The 15,051-nt window shown below is 41.2% G+C and overlaps 2 protein-coding genes across 2 annotated transcripts in view; one reads left to right on the top strand and one right to left on the bottom strand.

Moving 5' to 3' along the window:
• The window catches only part of LOC130163661 (anoctamin-4-like), a 47,900-nt gene extending 46,131 nt beyond the window's left edge, over positions 1 to 1,769 (bottom strand). Inside the window, exon 1 of the mRNA XM_056367993.1 lies at positions 766 to 1,769. Coding sequence (XP_056223968.1) covers positions 766 to 985 — 220 coding nt within the window. The 5' untranslated portion in view covers positions 986 to 1,769. The remainder of the gene's footprint in view (positions 1 to 765) is intronic.
• A 6,486-nt stretch (positions 1,770 to 8,255) lies between these two features.
• LOC130163814 (NXPE family member 3-like) lies at positions 8,256 to 14,577 on the top strand. Its single transcript, XM_056368225.1, has 6 exons — positions 8,256 to 8,609; positions 9,611 to 10,039; positions 11,639 to 11,934; positions 12,469 to 12,539; positions 13,481 to 13,678; positions 13,762 to 14,577. The coding sequence occupies exons 1-6, from the start codon at positions 8,487 to 8,489 to the stop codon at positions 14,313 to 14,315; spliced, it is 1,671 nt and encodes a 556-aa protein (XP_056224200.1). The 5' UTR covers positions 8,256 to 8,486; the 3' UTR covers positions 14,316 to 14,577.
• Positions 14,578 to 15,051: the final 474 nt, after the last annotated feature.

Below are 15,051 nucleotides of genomic sequence, written 5' to 3'. Positions count from 1 at the left end.
AGTGTGTGTGCAGACTGAGGATTTTCAGGCTAGAGGTTATCGTGGAAATTTAAGAGTAGCTCCAGTTCGCCCATTTGAAAGAGCTCATAAAGCTTAACATGACAATTACTTAATTAAACTTAAGACTGTGGTGTTCCCTGCACCACGCTCCGAAAGCAAATATCATAAACTATATATCAATATCAACTCATAGGCTAGTTTGTTATGTGGTGTAATTCAAAAGTCTTTATTTGTCCCATGCAGTCCCTTGGAGCACACTGGAGCACCACAGACTCATTTCAGCCAGCACTGTACTGTAACTGGTTATAAAGTCAGAGGCTATCATGGGAAATTAAGAGCAATTTACCCTCGGTGTTTCTGAGTAATATCACTGTGATGCACAAATATTCCACATTGACGTCCCACCCTCTTCGCCTAACCACATATACACTAGTATGACTGTACGAGGGGCTCTCACTCCTTGTAACTGAAAATGAACAACTACTAAATTAAATAACAATTTTTGATTATGACTCTGAAGACCAATATCATAAATTCATGGATTAGTTTGTTATGTGGTGTAATTTCAACGTGGTCCACTAATTCTTTATGTGACTTTATTGTCCCATGCATCACTTGGTGCACACTGGAGCAGCACAGCCTCGTTTCAGCCCTGGACTCTGAAATCAGTGTAATTGATGATATGAACCGATGAAACATGAGCCACACTTAACTTGTGTGTTCTCCCTTTTTCTTGGATTTATTTGCTGCATAGGATGTCTTTACCTGCGGATCCGGAGGAGAGGCGGGTCGCGATGGCGCGGCGCGGACTTCCCGGACAAACCCGCACCACCTCGTCTTGACACTGCAAACAGATGACCTGGTTTTCCTGATTCTCCCCGACCTTGCTGCAGCCTCTGTGCTCGCCCCCGGCCTGGATCTTCATACCTGTGTTGATCTGACCGACCAGTCGCATGTCTGCTGCTCCTGCCTCATGCTCTAGCATCCTCCTCACCGGCGGCGGTCACGCGCATTACGCATGGCTTCGGCATGAGAAGGCATCAACTTCTCCTGTGCCTAAAGCGTCCTTAACTCCACCCACGGCACACTTTTAACCGGGCTCTGTGTGTTCAAACCTCCTCCCCACGAACGCTCAACCTCCGCCCCATCGTGTCAGCCTCTCTCGGGCTCGCGTGGCTGTTGATGTTGCAGTATTTACGCACGACAGCAGGCGTGGCTGCTTCACGTGGTCGGTGAGGTCGCAGCGTTAAGCTCCTGTGTAGAATATTGGTGGTACCAACGCGAAGTCTTTGTTAAGTACAACAGAGACTCTGCAAACTCCCGAAAAGATTTATTACTGAAATACCAATTTAATGAAAACACCACAAAGTAGTTTTCACTCCTATAAATCTTCTTAATAAAGACCACAGAGACAGATTCGTTACATCAAGAAATGGCCTATTATCACCATATGAGACCCTGAAGACCATGACAACTTACTGTGAGTAATGGGGCCCAACATGAACATTATTTTCTGCTGATGGTTGAACGGGTTTGATTGTTTCTTGTATCAGATTCCTGTTTTTCTTTGTCTCCTCAGGTCTCCTCTGACTGGTTTATAGTGGTGGTTCTCAGTAAGAAAAGGGTTGTCACACACGCTCATCAGGATTCATTTGAATTGATGACAGTTGGTGGGCTGGTGGGTCACTGCCAATCAAATCACATTAAACCACTTTCTGAATCTTAAACTCCACCCCAGCAGCATAGAACACCCAATCTACAGTGAATGCACATTTTGATTATTTTATGCCTCCGTTTTTCATTCAAGAATTACATTGGAGCCAAAGGTTCATAAATAGAGACTGGATCATCAGTGGGCTGTAAAAAAAAAAAAAAAAAAAAAAAGGTTTTCAGTCTGCAGTGTAGTTTCACTGATAAACCCAAAAATTGCTGAATTAAAATTGAACCCAATAATAAGACTATATAATAATATAGATATCATAATTGTGACGCCCCACCCTTTTTGGTTGTTGGGCAGGAGGCTTGGTCGTGTCATTTCTCTTCTAGGTACCAGTGGGTGGGTAATGGCTTATTGGATACACCGGGTTATTTGAATCCTCTGCACTTTTGTCATGGTGAGCAAGACACAGAATTTATTTAAAAATAAATAATGGTCTCTTTGCTTTAACTCCTTGTGTTGCCTCCCGCTTTCCTTGTCATGGTTTTGAGCCGGTCGTGACAAATTGGGGGCTTGTTCCTAATTTGGATTTTGGTGTCTTGTTTAATTGTGTACAATTTATTGGTGTGAATTGCATCCAGGTGTTTCTGATTGCAGGGTTTTTTTCCCGTCACTAGTGCATAAGTACCCACCGCAACTAACCTCATGAAGACTAGGGGTGAGTTATTTTAGTGATTGGTCAGGCAGATAGAGGGGATGCAGTGTGTTAACCACCCTCTGGTGGAGGCGAAGGACAAAACACAGGGTTATTTCATTGATGATGGGTTGCTAGTGAGGAAGTGGGCCCCTGGTGGTGAGTTTGGTGTGGTGTACCGGCCAGATTTCGTCAATTGGTTTTACAACTGTCCCATGACCAGTCAGGGCATATTGGGGTAAGGAAGACATATGATCGCATTTTGCATTACTTCTTTTGGCCTCGGCTAAAGAGAGATGTAGCGGAGTATGTCAGGACCTGCCACACGTGTCAAATAACTGGCAAGCCTTACCAGGTTATTAAGCCTGCCCCTCTGCATCCAATACCTGCCATTAGTGAGCCTTTTGAATACCTTATTTTGGATTACGTTGGACCTCTGCCTCCTTCCAAGTCAGATGCAAAGTTTCTTCTAACTATACTGTGTCAAGCTACCACATATCCAGCTGCGTATCCCCTGCGCTCACTAACAACCAGGTCTGTGGTTAGGGCACTAACCCAGTTCCTTTCAATCTTTGGAATTCCCAGGGTTATTCAGAGTGACCAGGGTTCGAACTTTTCTTCTGGTATGTTCGCTCAAGTGTTAAAACAACTTCGGGTGAAACACTCCGTCATCAGCCTCATCATGCACAAAGTCTGGGGGCTTTAGAACGTTTTCACCAGACGCTGAGGTCATTGCTGCGTGCGTTTTGCACAGAGATGGGCAAAGATTGGGAAGAGGGTTTGCCATGGTTGATACTGGCAGCCAGGGAGGTGACTCAGGAAAGCACAAGGTTTAGCCCTAATGACCTCATTCTGTACGCGGTCCTCTGGCAGTGCTGAGGGATAATTTTAAGAGCAGTGAGTCTCCAAAAAATCTAATAGATTTTGTAAATGGATTCAGGCATCGGTTGTATGTTGCAGGAGCGTTGGCAAGGGAGATATAATATATATAATAAGAATTTCAGGGCCACATTCCTAAGACTACGTTTCTAGGACCCTAGTTTTTCTCTACAGTGCAACGTCATGAATTGGTCAGGGATGGGGAACCCTAACACGGGTTTAACCCATATTACCGTGTTGGTCTGAATGGGGTAATAGACTCCTCAGCATGATCTTTGGAATCCAGCTACAAAAAAACTGCCTGTTTACTGACGGCAGTATTTTGTCTTCTCACAGATGTCTACTGTGGATGAAAATATATTTTCCCCGGCCAAACCCAACGTGTAAATCCAGTATTGATGGCAAACTGCAATGGAGCCATAAATGTCACTACCCTGTTCGTAAATGCTCTAAAAACAGATAGAAACATGCTTACCTACTGTCGAGGTGCAACCAGCTCAGTGCTAACGTAGCTAACAGATGGAGCGGCATTGCCACATTTATTGTTAGGAGTAAGTTAGCTTTACCATTTAGCACGTTATTGTAAAATAAGTGTGTGTGTGTGTGTGTGTGTGTGTGTGTGTGTGACCCTCGAGCCTGCATGAAACAAATACATTTTAAACTGCATCCTCCATATTTAGCTATTTTTTACACCAGACTGAGCCTCACTGACTGGATGTTGTGACCAGCTCCTGTTATCTGGGAGCAAAGATGCGGTAGTTAGTAAGGTGGTTCCAAACCCAATCAAGGGGAGAAAGTGGAATCCAAGAATCGAAGTGCAGGAGGCAGAAGCAACGCTTAGGCATACAGAGATTGTGGGTAATGTCCAAATAGGCCGGGGAGGCTTGGGGCTTGGCCCAAGCAAACCGGTGTGGAGTAGAGCAGGTCCCAAGGAGAAGAGAAAGCTAGTCGTGGAGCAGGTTCGTAGACAGGAGGAATTATTAAGGGGTGCTAAGGCAGTGGCCCAAGCTAAGCAGGGACAGTGGGTGAATTGGGAAGGTGTAGACAAGAAAAAGCTTAGCTGGAAAGAACTCTGGAGCATGGAGGAAAGTAGTATTAGATTCTTGATAGGGGCAACTTATGATGTACTGCCAACTCCCCAGAACCTAAAACTCTAGGTAAATGGAGACCCACTATGTTCATTGTGTTCAGGTACTGCAACTTTAAAGCACATTCTGTCAGGGTGTAAGGTTAGTCTGTCGCAAGGCAGGTATACGTGGCGACATAACCAGGTTCTAAAAAGCTTAGCTGCAGGAATTGAAGAGTTACGGAGGCAGGCAAATTTAGGAGGACCTAAAACAAAGAAAGTTGCAATCAAGTTTGTTCAAGAGGGAGAGAAAGTTAGTAAGACAACAAGAAGGCAAGGCAGCTTAGAAGGTGCTTGTGATTGGGAAATGCAGGTAGATTTAGGAGGAAAGCTTGTTGTTCCCCAGGAAATAGCCATTACAAAGCTAAGGCCTGATATAGTCTTGTGGTCTAGGAGTAGAATGAAAGTATATTTCATAGAGCTGACTGTTCCGTGGGAGGCCTTAGTTGAAGAAGCATATGAAAGGAAAAAGCTCAGGTATGCAGAGTTAGGGGCAGAAGCAGAGCAGCGAGGATGGAAAGTTAGGATTTGTCCAGTGGAAGTAGGATGTAGAGGATTTGTAGCAAGGTCTGTTGTCTCTTTGGTGAGGGAGTTAGGAGCAAGTGGACAGAGTGTGAGGAAAATTGTAAAGGACATGTCAGATGAGGCAGCAAGATCCAGTCAGTGGATTTGGATGAGAAGGAGTAATGGTAGCTGGGGGCCCAGCAGGGGGAGCACTTAGGATAGACAGACTCTTAGGAGAAACAAGGAAGAAATCCAGGAAGAGGAAGTGTTTTTAAGTGGGGGTGTGGCCTGTGTGAGCCTCTTTGAGACCCTCTTTGAGACCATGCGGTTAGTCCAGGTGAGGTGGCCTGTATTGTTTGCTTGTATTGAATTGGTTTGTAGTGTGTCTTTGGCTGTTTAGGTGAGTTTGATTGTTTGTTTGTTTGTTTGATGTCTTGGAGAGTGGGGGAGTAGGGGGGGGGTAGAGCACAGCCTAACCCGGCGGGGGAGAGTTTAGCTCAAAAGGCATCTCTCCTTGACTCTACCTCCCTCATTCAAAATGGCTGCCACTTTCTCCAACTGTTTAGGGGAGTTTGTTTGCTGAATCTGCTTAATCTGCTGGTGTGTTTTGTCAGAGTTGATGATGGTGTTGTTTGTGGAAAATAGTGGTGGTGTGAGGAGCAGTGATGGCTGGCATTAGGGGAGTGACTCTGGGACGCCAGTGATCACTGTCTAGCCTCCTGGAGGTGTCGTGGGACCAACTAGACGAAAAACTGGTGAAAGGAGGTTCCCACCTGATGACCCCAAAGACATGTTAATTATCACTGCTCATTAGTCTGTGTAGCTAAATTAATAGTTATCATAGGACATGTTAAGCTTAGGGAGCTATTCACTGAGTCTGGTCCATTTTCTGTAGCACAAGCTTCTTGTGTTTATCTTAAAGTTAGTAAATGGGGCAGTTGGCTCACTTGGCTACTTTTTATTTAATTGGGTTGGTGTAAATGGTTTTGGGCAAGTTGTAATTATATTGGTTACTTTTTATGTAATTTGGACGGTTTTCCACCTACAAAAAATTTGGCTATATTCCAATAAATCCTCCTCTCATCCTACCCATATGATTGAAACTGACAGAGTTCAGTCGGCTTGGGTCAGGTAAAGTCACAGTGTGTGCCTACTGCTTAAGATTTACTGTATATTTGGATGTTAACAAACAACACTGATGTCCCAGACATTGCAGACATATTAAGATGCTGAACTTTTAAACTGATTCCTTACAGTAAAGTTCAAAATCTGAGCCAAATTAGAGCAAGTAAAAGGTAAATTACTCATTCCAGAAACAGTATATAATCTTTGGATTCCAGCCTTGGCAGTGCACTAGTGAATACTTGGAGGGAGAAAACACTTGAGATGAGGAAGGCCCTTTGGCTCAAGGGAAATAGCCCAGATCTGTCGGGTAATAACTCAGCTGCTGCAGCAGAGAACCTTACTGTTCTACATTCACAAGCAGAGTGACGACCAGACTCGGCTGAGCGAGGCCTCACCTGCTGCCTGGTAAACAGTGTGTCAACTTTAGTGTGTTTAGCTTTGAATCATCTCAGACTTTACATCGAATGTTGGCATCACCCTTAAAGGCAATGACATAAGTGCTTTTTTAGGGGATAATGTACATGTATATGTTTGAGAGGGAGTTTTAGGTGTTTATCATGTTATTGTAGACACCTGTTTTTAAACGTGTTAAATTAGGTCTAAAATAGTTTGAGCTCCAACTTAATTCAACTTCTTCCTAATAACATCCAGCTGTATCACATCAGCATCCATGGGTGAGTTACTGGTGTTGGGGCGCCTGTTTTAGACCTCTGCTGTAGGCTTTTTATATACAGTGTTACATATTTGCATCCCTGGAACTGTCACAGACGCAGTAGATCTTTGAGCATTAATCAGAAAAGCACAGTATGACAATCAAGTCAAGACACAATTTTTATCAAGACAGCCAAAACTAGATCAAAGAAAGTGAATAGATGATTTAAAGTTCAGAATGTGGTGAACAGTGATGTTGGATCTCTGTATCCTGCCTGATGGACAATGTGAACTATTCACATAACAGCGTGGGTAAGTTATAATCACTGATGAATATATCTAGGGTCTTCTGATTATATCAAGGACTATTCAGGGCTTTTTGTTTGTTTGTTTGTTTGTTTGTTTGTTTGTTTGTTTGTTTGTTTGTTTTATTTAGTTTTTTTATGTACAAATTGCAAATGTGGCTTTGGTCACTTGACATTCAGCATAATTATGACTGATGTTGCAGTCTGGTTTTGTGAGATTGTTACCAGACTGTCTTGTTTGTTTGTTTGTTTGTTTGTTTGTTTGTTTGTTTTTGTTTTCTCTTGTCTCTTAGCATTCTGCGTGTTTTAAAAAAAAAACCCAAAACAAACAGTTTGTAACCAATCGGTATGGTAGATGAATAAGTCTGTCAAAAATATTAATAAAAAAATAAATAAAATTAAGTTCAGAATGTGGCACCACTCTGATGTCATTTGTTTAAGTTGTATAGTCTTTTTAATGTATGGAAGATTTAAAATGCCTAAACCAAAAAAGCAGAATATAATAGGCTTTTAATGTATTAATTGAATAATGTCAAATTTCAAAATAATTGTTTTTTTTAATAAATCAATGATTTTGTTTTAAATTGTGACATTAATGAAATGCCATATTTAATCACAGAACACAGAAAACAAAATGAAAAGCTGTATTGTATTTCAGTTCTGTCCAGCACACTGTCCTTACAAAACATGATTTTGGCCTTTTGGCGGAGGCTGACAACTGTGAGGCTGTAATTCTAGTTATAGAATCCACATTAATTAATTTAACAATATAATACAATGATATAATGTATAGTTCTTCATAATGTGTCCTGTAACTAGTTGAGTACAAAGTACAGCAGACCTATAAAGGGACTTATCAGTAATCTGTGACACACACACAAACAAACACACAAATTAAACAAAAAAAAAACAAACTTCCCTCAAACCAGCGAGGTCACAGTGAGATTTCATCACTGCGTTGTCTCCAAGCGAAGTTCAGCTGAGGTAAAACACATGATCTTGCTTGAATTCATCGGACCATAATTGAAGCTTTAATTCATAGACATCAGGAATGCTAAATCTTGACACTAACCGTTCAATTAATCAAACTTTATCTGTGTAGCACTTCTCATACAGGTTTGTGCAGTTCAAAGGCCTTCACAAAATATTGTACTTTGTACTCAACTATAGTTACACTGTACAGATTTGAACAGTGCGTGCCAGATTGCAAAAGAGTGCAGTATGTATTCAAATATTTACCGTATCTTACAAAGGGTTCATGATAGTCACCTGGGAGTGTATTGTCAAGTTAAACTGTGGGGACAGAGGCCACTGTGTCTGTGGCCTTGGTTGATAGTTGGTCAATACGGGACTTTTCTTTAGTTTAGTCCTAACCACTGGAAACCTGTACAGGATTTCACAATTCAAATTTTAGCCAGTAATACTATTTAGCATAAAAAGGCGTCAGTTACCACTCCTTTTTTTTTTTTTTTTTTTCCAGCTCCAGATGAACTAGTCACAGAACCATGCTGTACCCAGAGAGGAGATGAAGACGGATCCCTGATCATGATCGTCAAAGTTTGTAAAAGAAGGGAGGTCAACCTTTGCCTTCCGAAGTACGGTGCCATCTTCCTGTTACTGGCTGTGTTTGTCTTAATCTTTATACTACGTAACATGGATTTACAGGAGGTGAGATCTTGCTTCTGACTAGAATTTCCTGTTTGAAATGTTCAATATTAGTTTTTCTTTTGCTCAGGATAACAGGAATGTTCTCTATAAATGTTTGTAAATGAATGTAGTTTAGGTTAAATTATATTTTTCTTCACAATCCTGTGATTGACTGACAGCAACACGCCCTGTAATGAAAAGATATATCTGGCATTATTCTATATTTTTGTTATTGTCTTATATAAAAGAAGACATAAAGCTTTACAAACAGATCACAAATGTAAAGTATAAAAAGAGTGTTGAGAAAACTGACCTTTGATAAGGACTCAGAACATTAAACATTAAACTCCCTGAAAATCAATTTTTTCTGTCAACTTGTTTCTGTGAGTTACAGGATCCTACATCAAGGCACTGTTTTCTATCATTTCTATATATTCTAAGCTTCCTGATATTAAAGTTAATGTGTGGCATAGCAATGGCATCAAAACATATAGTTTCCTCTCTGAACTGATTTCCTGTCCATTTATTTCCACTTTGTCTTCCGTCTGCAAAAAATTAAAATTCTGTCACTTATAAATCTACATGCTTCACAGGTTGTTGAATGACTCTGTGTGCATGGGTGTGTGTAGGTCTATTTGAAGGCATTTTCACTATATCAGTCTGTAAAAGCATCTGCAGACTTGTAATGTACAAATGTAGACAGCAAGATACAAAAAAAAACATTAAGTGATTGGTGCAGTACAAATAAATTAGATTTATTGAGATTGAGTATAAGGATATTATGACTGTAAAGATTCAGTAGAGGAAATCAGTGAAGGATAATGGCTTATACTTGTTTTCACCTCACCAGTGGAGTCTGGGAAAAGATAAAAGTCCCTGCAGGCTTAGTCTTTCAACCATAAAAATCTTTCATGTCAACAGAAATTGTGTGTTGTGTGGCAGGAAACATCTTGTGTTTCATTTAGTTGATCCGTCTTTTTATGCATTTATTTGATGAATCTTTATCACCATCTCACTTTCAGCATAAAGTGAACTCCACAGTGATACTTGCAAGATTTTCCACTGACCAATTCATGCATCACGGCTTCTGCACCTTCCGGCCACTGTCCACTGAGGACGCTCTGGAAGAAGACCTTATACTAGACTCCATTGCTTGGCCTGAAGCTCCAGCTGTGGTTTCTCTGGAGCAGACCAGCGATCCTTCCCACAGCACCTTCACAATTCCCCCAAAGAAAGGAGGAGGACAGTGGCATGTAGGAGATCAGCTGGAGGTTATGATCCAAATGTATGACTTCCAGGGCCAACCCAAGAAGTCTGGAGGAGACTTCTTAGTCGCCCGTCTGCACAACCAGGCTCTTGGTGCAGGTGTCGCTGGGCAAGTGGTGGATCATCTCAATGGCTACTATTCTGCTGTGTTCTCTTTACTCTGGGAGGGAAGCGCGGAGGTTGAGGTGATGCTATCATGTTCAATGTGGTTGTAAGTCTATCTTCAAGTTGACCATTAGCTAAACCCCATGCTCCTTAGATACTGTTGCTAAGTCTGTCAACATTCCCTTCTCACTAGGCACACACAGCTTACAAATTCAACAGTGGAAGATTTACCACTGAAATTCTTGGTTAACCCATTTTCAAAACAATGTGGCCTTGCAGGCTTCTCATTTCTTGAAAACAGACATTGTAATGTTTCAAGCTGATTCACTATAAAACAAGAAACCTGTAAAGTGAGTCTTAAATACACTTGATGGCCACATACAGTACACATACAGCCTACATGATATCAAGCTAAAAGACTGAGGCTAAAGCTTCATATCCCAGGCAAAATGTTGGCATCCTGACTAATGACCCACGTAAAAGACCTGTCCATGTTCTTGAATTGCTGTGAAGAGCTAGTTAGACATATTGATACCACTTTACAATGAGACTACCCTTATAAAAGGATTTATAAATGGTTTATAATTAGGTTATTAATTTGATTCTTAACACTTTAGAAATCATAAATAAACCATTATAAACACAGTTTTCATATATTAATGCAGGTTCACTATTTAGCAAGATCAAGTTGATGCTTACAACTCATTAATCAGACTAATGAGTTACTGCCTAACTGGTAAGAGGAGCCTCATTGTAACTTATTCATAAATAATGTGTTTTACACTTTACAGTAAGGCTCCCCTTTATCAGTTATAAATGTTTGTAACTACCTGCAATGCTAAATTCCTAAAGAATATACCAACCAGACAAAAGTATCTCCATTTTAACAGCCATTGTTCAGTACAATCTGATAGCATGAGTCATAATATATATAAATCATAATTTATACAAATATGTGATGAAGCAGCAGGTACAAATGCTGGATGATAGAGAAAACAAAGAAAGACATTAGTTAGATTTAAAATCCGTCTGAGTCTTCATTTGTTTGTTCATAAAACTGCTTCAAATGCTCAAACAAACTGGCTTCAGCAGTAGCAGATGTGTCTGTACCGTCTGTACCGCTAGCACCAGCCAAGCTGAGCCGTGTCTATGGAGATGTCATGTAGCTTGCCATAAAACTGTTGTAAAACATGAGCTAAAACTATCATAAAACATGAGCTGTGTTCACTCTGGCTCACGTTCACGTTCATCATTTGTAAACTGATTCGTTCAGTTCAGCATTTAGTGAACGCGTTCATGCACAACACTAGTTATAGTGTAATGCATGTTGCCATACTTGTCAATGTGACACTGCACTCAAAATAGCAGTGTGTGTATGGAAGTATGTAAATTGAGACACAGTCAACACAAAATCCTGTTGCTGTCAGACAATACAGACCGATAACAGCCGGAATCTGCCCAAATGTGAAAGTATATATGGGCCAGACTCGGGCCTATGTTGGGCAAGAAGTTTCATTTTACTATCTTTTGGTTTAGTGTTTTTTATTTTTGCAAGGGATTTAGCTAGCAGTCATTCCTCTAGACATAGGTGTGTGCCTCTTTATTTATATTCCCTTGTACTACTTTACTTTTCAGAAGCAAAATAATGTGCTGTTGGACTGTTTCTATCTTTTAATCAGGTGACACTGGTTCACCCTAGTGAGGCCATCACAGTGCTGCAAAGACTGACCAGCGAACAGCCAGACAGGATTTACTTCCAAAGTGTCTTCCACTCAGGCTCGGTGTCTGAGACTGCCACCTGTAACGTATGCCTGCATCCAACCCATAAGCCGTTATGCAACTACACTGACCTCCATACAGGTGAGCCGTGGTTCTGCTACAAGCCAAAGACGCTGAGCTGTGATGCGAGGATCAACCACTCTAAAGGAGGATTTACGAAAAACCTCAAGGACAAGGAGGAGAAGCTCTTTCAAAAGTGAGGTAGTGGAGAGACCGGTAGTGAGGATGGGCTTTTTGTGTAACTTCTAATAAATACATATGTAGAGTGTTATCTACATGACATGGAGTGACATTAGCATGCTTCCTGGTAAATGTAAGTCCAGTATTGAAATTCCTTTTAGCTATGGTTTGGACTCCACCAACTCCCTAGGGAAATATCTTAGTGAGTGGAGTGGAGCATTTTAGCATCTATCCACTCAATAGATGCTAAAATGCTCTGTAGTGCAGAGGAGAACTGCAAATTCTCAGTGGGTTTGCAAGCAAAGCCTGTCACATTATAAACAACCATTGGACCCATTGTTTATGTGAAATTTTTGAGTAGTGCAGCTTTAACTCACAAAATGGATTTATAGGCTACGTTTTTTTTTTTTTAAAGCAGTCCCAAGTTAGTGATCTGCTGTCTTGTTTTAACTTCATTAAATGATAAAAAATGTTGTCCTCATTTGTTGTATATATTGTTGTTGATACTGTAGTATGTGTAACATATAATTCATTACGTGTTTTCCATCAGTAATGTCAACATGAAAGTCTCCATTCAAGCCTCGCAATCTGCCAATGTCACCGTATGGCCCAACAAGACAGGTAAAGCATGATTTTTACAACCGTAACCACTGCTTATAACTACAATAATTCAAAATTGAATAAGCTACAGATTGTTAGAAGTAAAACAGCGAGAAAATTTATGCTCACAACACTCTGCTCAAGCTGGCCTTGATACATCTCTCTACCTATGTAAAACAGATTAAGAGGCTAAAAGTAAAAAGTGGCCTCAACTTTAACCATTACATTACAGTTACACTTCCATTAAAACAACTGAACAACTGCCACTTTTCTGCTTTGGGAAAGTGATGACCATTTATACACTGGCTGTAGCTGCTATTTTTTAGCAGCCAGCAGGTAGCCACATTTGTCAGTTAAAACAGATACACTCAGGTTCTTGTTGGCATTATTGTTTTCGCCGTTTTGAAGAAAGTTTTCCTACAGCTGAGGTAGACGAGGTTGGTATATGTAAAATCCAAATAGCTTCTGATCACATGAGGAAGCTACAAAATCTTATAGCCACCATTTAGGCCTGTAAATTGTTGTTATTGTATTTGATCCTCAAAACATTTTGGGAAGACATTTACTTTTAAGGATAATGCTAACGATCTTTAGATTTTATAATTATCAGCAATCCCATTGAAAACCAACAATGAATTGATCTGTCTAACAAGTATTGACTGTGTATCCAAAATCTGTGCATTAATCCACTGCTGAAAACAGTCCCCAACAAATTAACAACATGCTCCCATTTGAATGAGGTTAAAAGAACTACAGTGCCCATTTGTTTTAGGAAATTACTGAGGCTTTTCTCAAAATAAAACTATGTATTTGCGACGCATTTATAAACATTTATGTCCTCAGGAGAAACAAATTGACTTGGGGCTACGAGGTTCAGGAGAGACAGTGGTATTGGTCTCGTCATGCATTTGTTGCCAATAAGAAATGATATAATAACATCTCCTTATCTTATTGTCAACCAGAAAGGAAGAACAGTAGTGTGAAGTATGGACATTCTGGCTATTACTACCAAGGAGAGTGGCGAGCACTAGGCGGAACCACAGTTCGCCAATTCAACACCTCCTCTGCCATCAGTCAGTGTCTGAAAGGCAAGGCGGTCCACCTGTACGGGGACTCCACCATCAGGCAGTGGTTTGAACACCTCAACGAAGCGCTACCAGGTAGCTGATCAACAGGGATTTCTGGCATTCATTTTATTTTATTCTTACTTAGGTTTAATTTGTTCCCTATGTAATACATTTAGATCTCAAAGAGTTCAAACTACACAACCTGAAGCAAACTGGACCTTTCATGGCCTTTAACTATGCAAAAAACATCATGGTGACGTACCGCTGCCATGGTCCTCCTATACGTTTTGGCACTGTTCCAACCAGCCAGCTGCGTTACATCGCCAATGAACTAGATGGCTTAACAGGAGGCAGCAACACCATCGTAGTTCTTGGCATCTGGTCTCACTTTAGCACTTTCCCCATCGAGGTGTACATCCGGAGGATGCAGAGCATCCGCAGGGCAGTGCTGCGGCTGTTGGACAGGGCTCCAGAAACGCTGGTCATCATCCGGACTGCAAACCCGAAAGCATTGACACTTTATGAGACGCTGACCAACAGCGACTGGTACTCGCTGCAGCATGACAAGGTGCTCAGGGCTGTGTTCAAAGGATTGAATGTTCGTCTGGTGGATGCTTGGGAGATGGGCCTGGCCCACCACCTGCCGCACAGCCTCCACCCACAACCTCCCATTATAAAGAATATGATTGATGTTCTCTTGTCCTACGTATGTCCTCAAAATGATGGATAGATGTGTTTGTTGGGAAGGAAGATTCAAATGTACACTTGATCATCAGTCTGCTGGCCTTGGCCAAGTAAGGTGCCGGAGGTCTCCAGGTGCGCCAGTGAAGGCCAGAGGCCAAACCGATGTTGTCACCAGCAGGATGCCGGTCACCATTCAGACTGGCAGAACCAAGATGACGAAACAAAGAATTTCCCAATAAACAAAAGTACTTAGTATTGTCAGTTCAGCTAAGGTGTGTTCATCAATAAACTTTCAACTTGTTATTTTATCTTTCATTTGAAAGCAGCTGTGTGAAGCATTTTATCACTACAAACTGTCAGTCTCCAGCTGCTCTCCACTCACTGTGTATCAGTTGGATTTGAAGCTGCTGGATTGCTTTACACCACAGAACAGAAAGAGGGCGCTGTTGTTTCAGAAAACAGCTAAAGCCGGCAGAGTTGGTGCTGACCTGGGAAAATCACTTCTAATGTGCATCACTGACTTGTAAGTTTACTATGTCCCAAAGAGTTTAGCCCTTTACAAAACAACAGTTATAAGGAACCTCCTTCCTCAGGTGCAACCACTTCACCATGAGAGGTCATATACACCTCTTTCCTCCCTTTTCCTTTTTTTATTAACCTCAGTCATGGTGGGTGTGTGTCCTGGCATAAACCACACACACGTTAAAAAGAAATTTGAAAAGAAATGAAATAAAAAAGCTCAGCATTCATGAACCTCGGATTCCAGCCTCATCTATGTGTCT

Source organism: Seriola aureovittata, chromosome 22 (assembly GCF_021018895.1).
Source record: "Seriola aureovittata isolate HTS-2021-v1 ecotype China chromosome 22, ASM2101889v1, whole genome shotgun sequence".
Taxonomy (NCBI): Eukaryota; Metazoa; Chordata; class Actinopteri; order Carangiformes; family Carangidae; genus Seriola; species Seriola aureovittata.
This window is presented reverse-complemented; position numbering and strand designations above follow the sequence as displayed.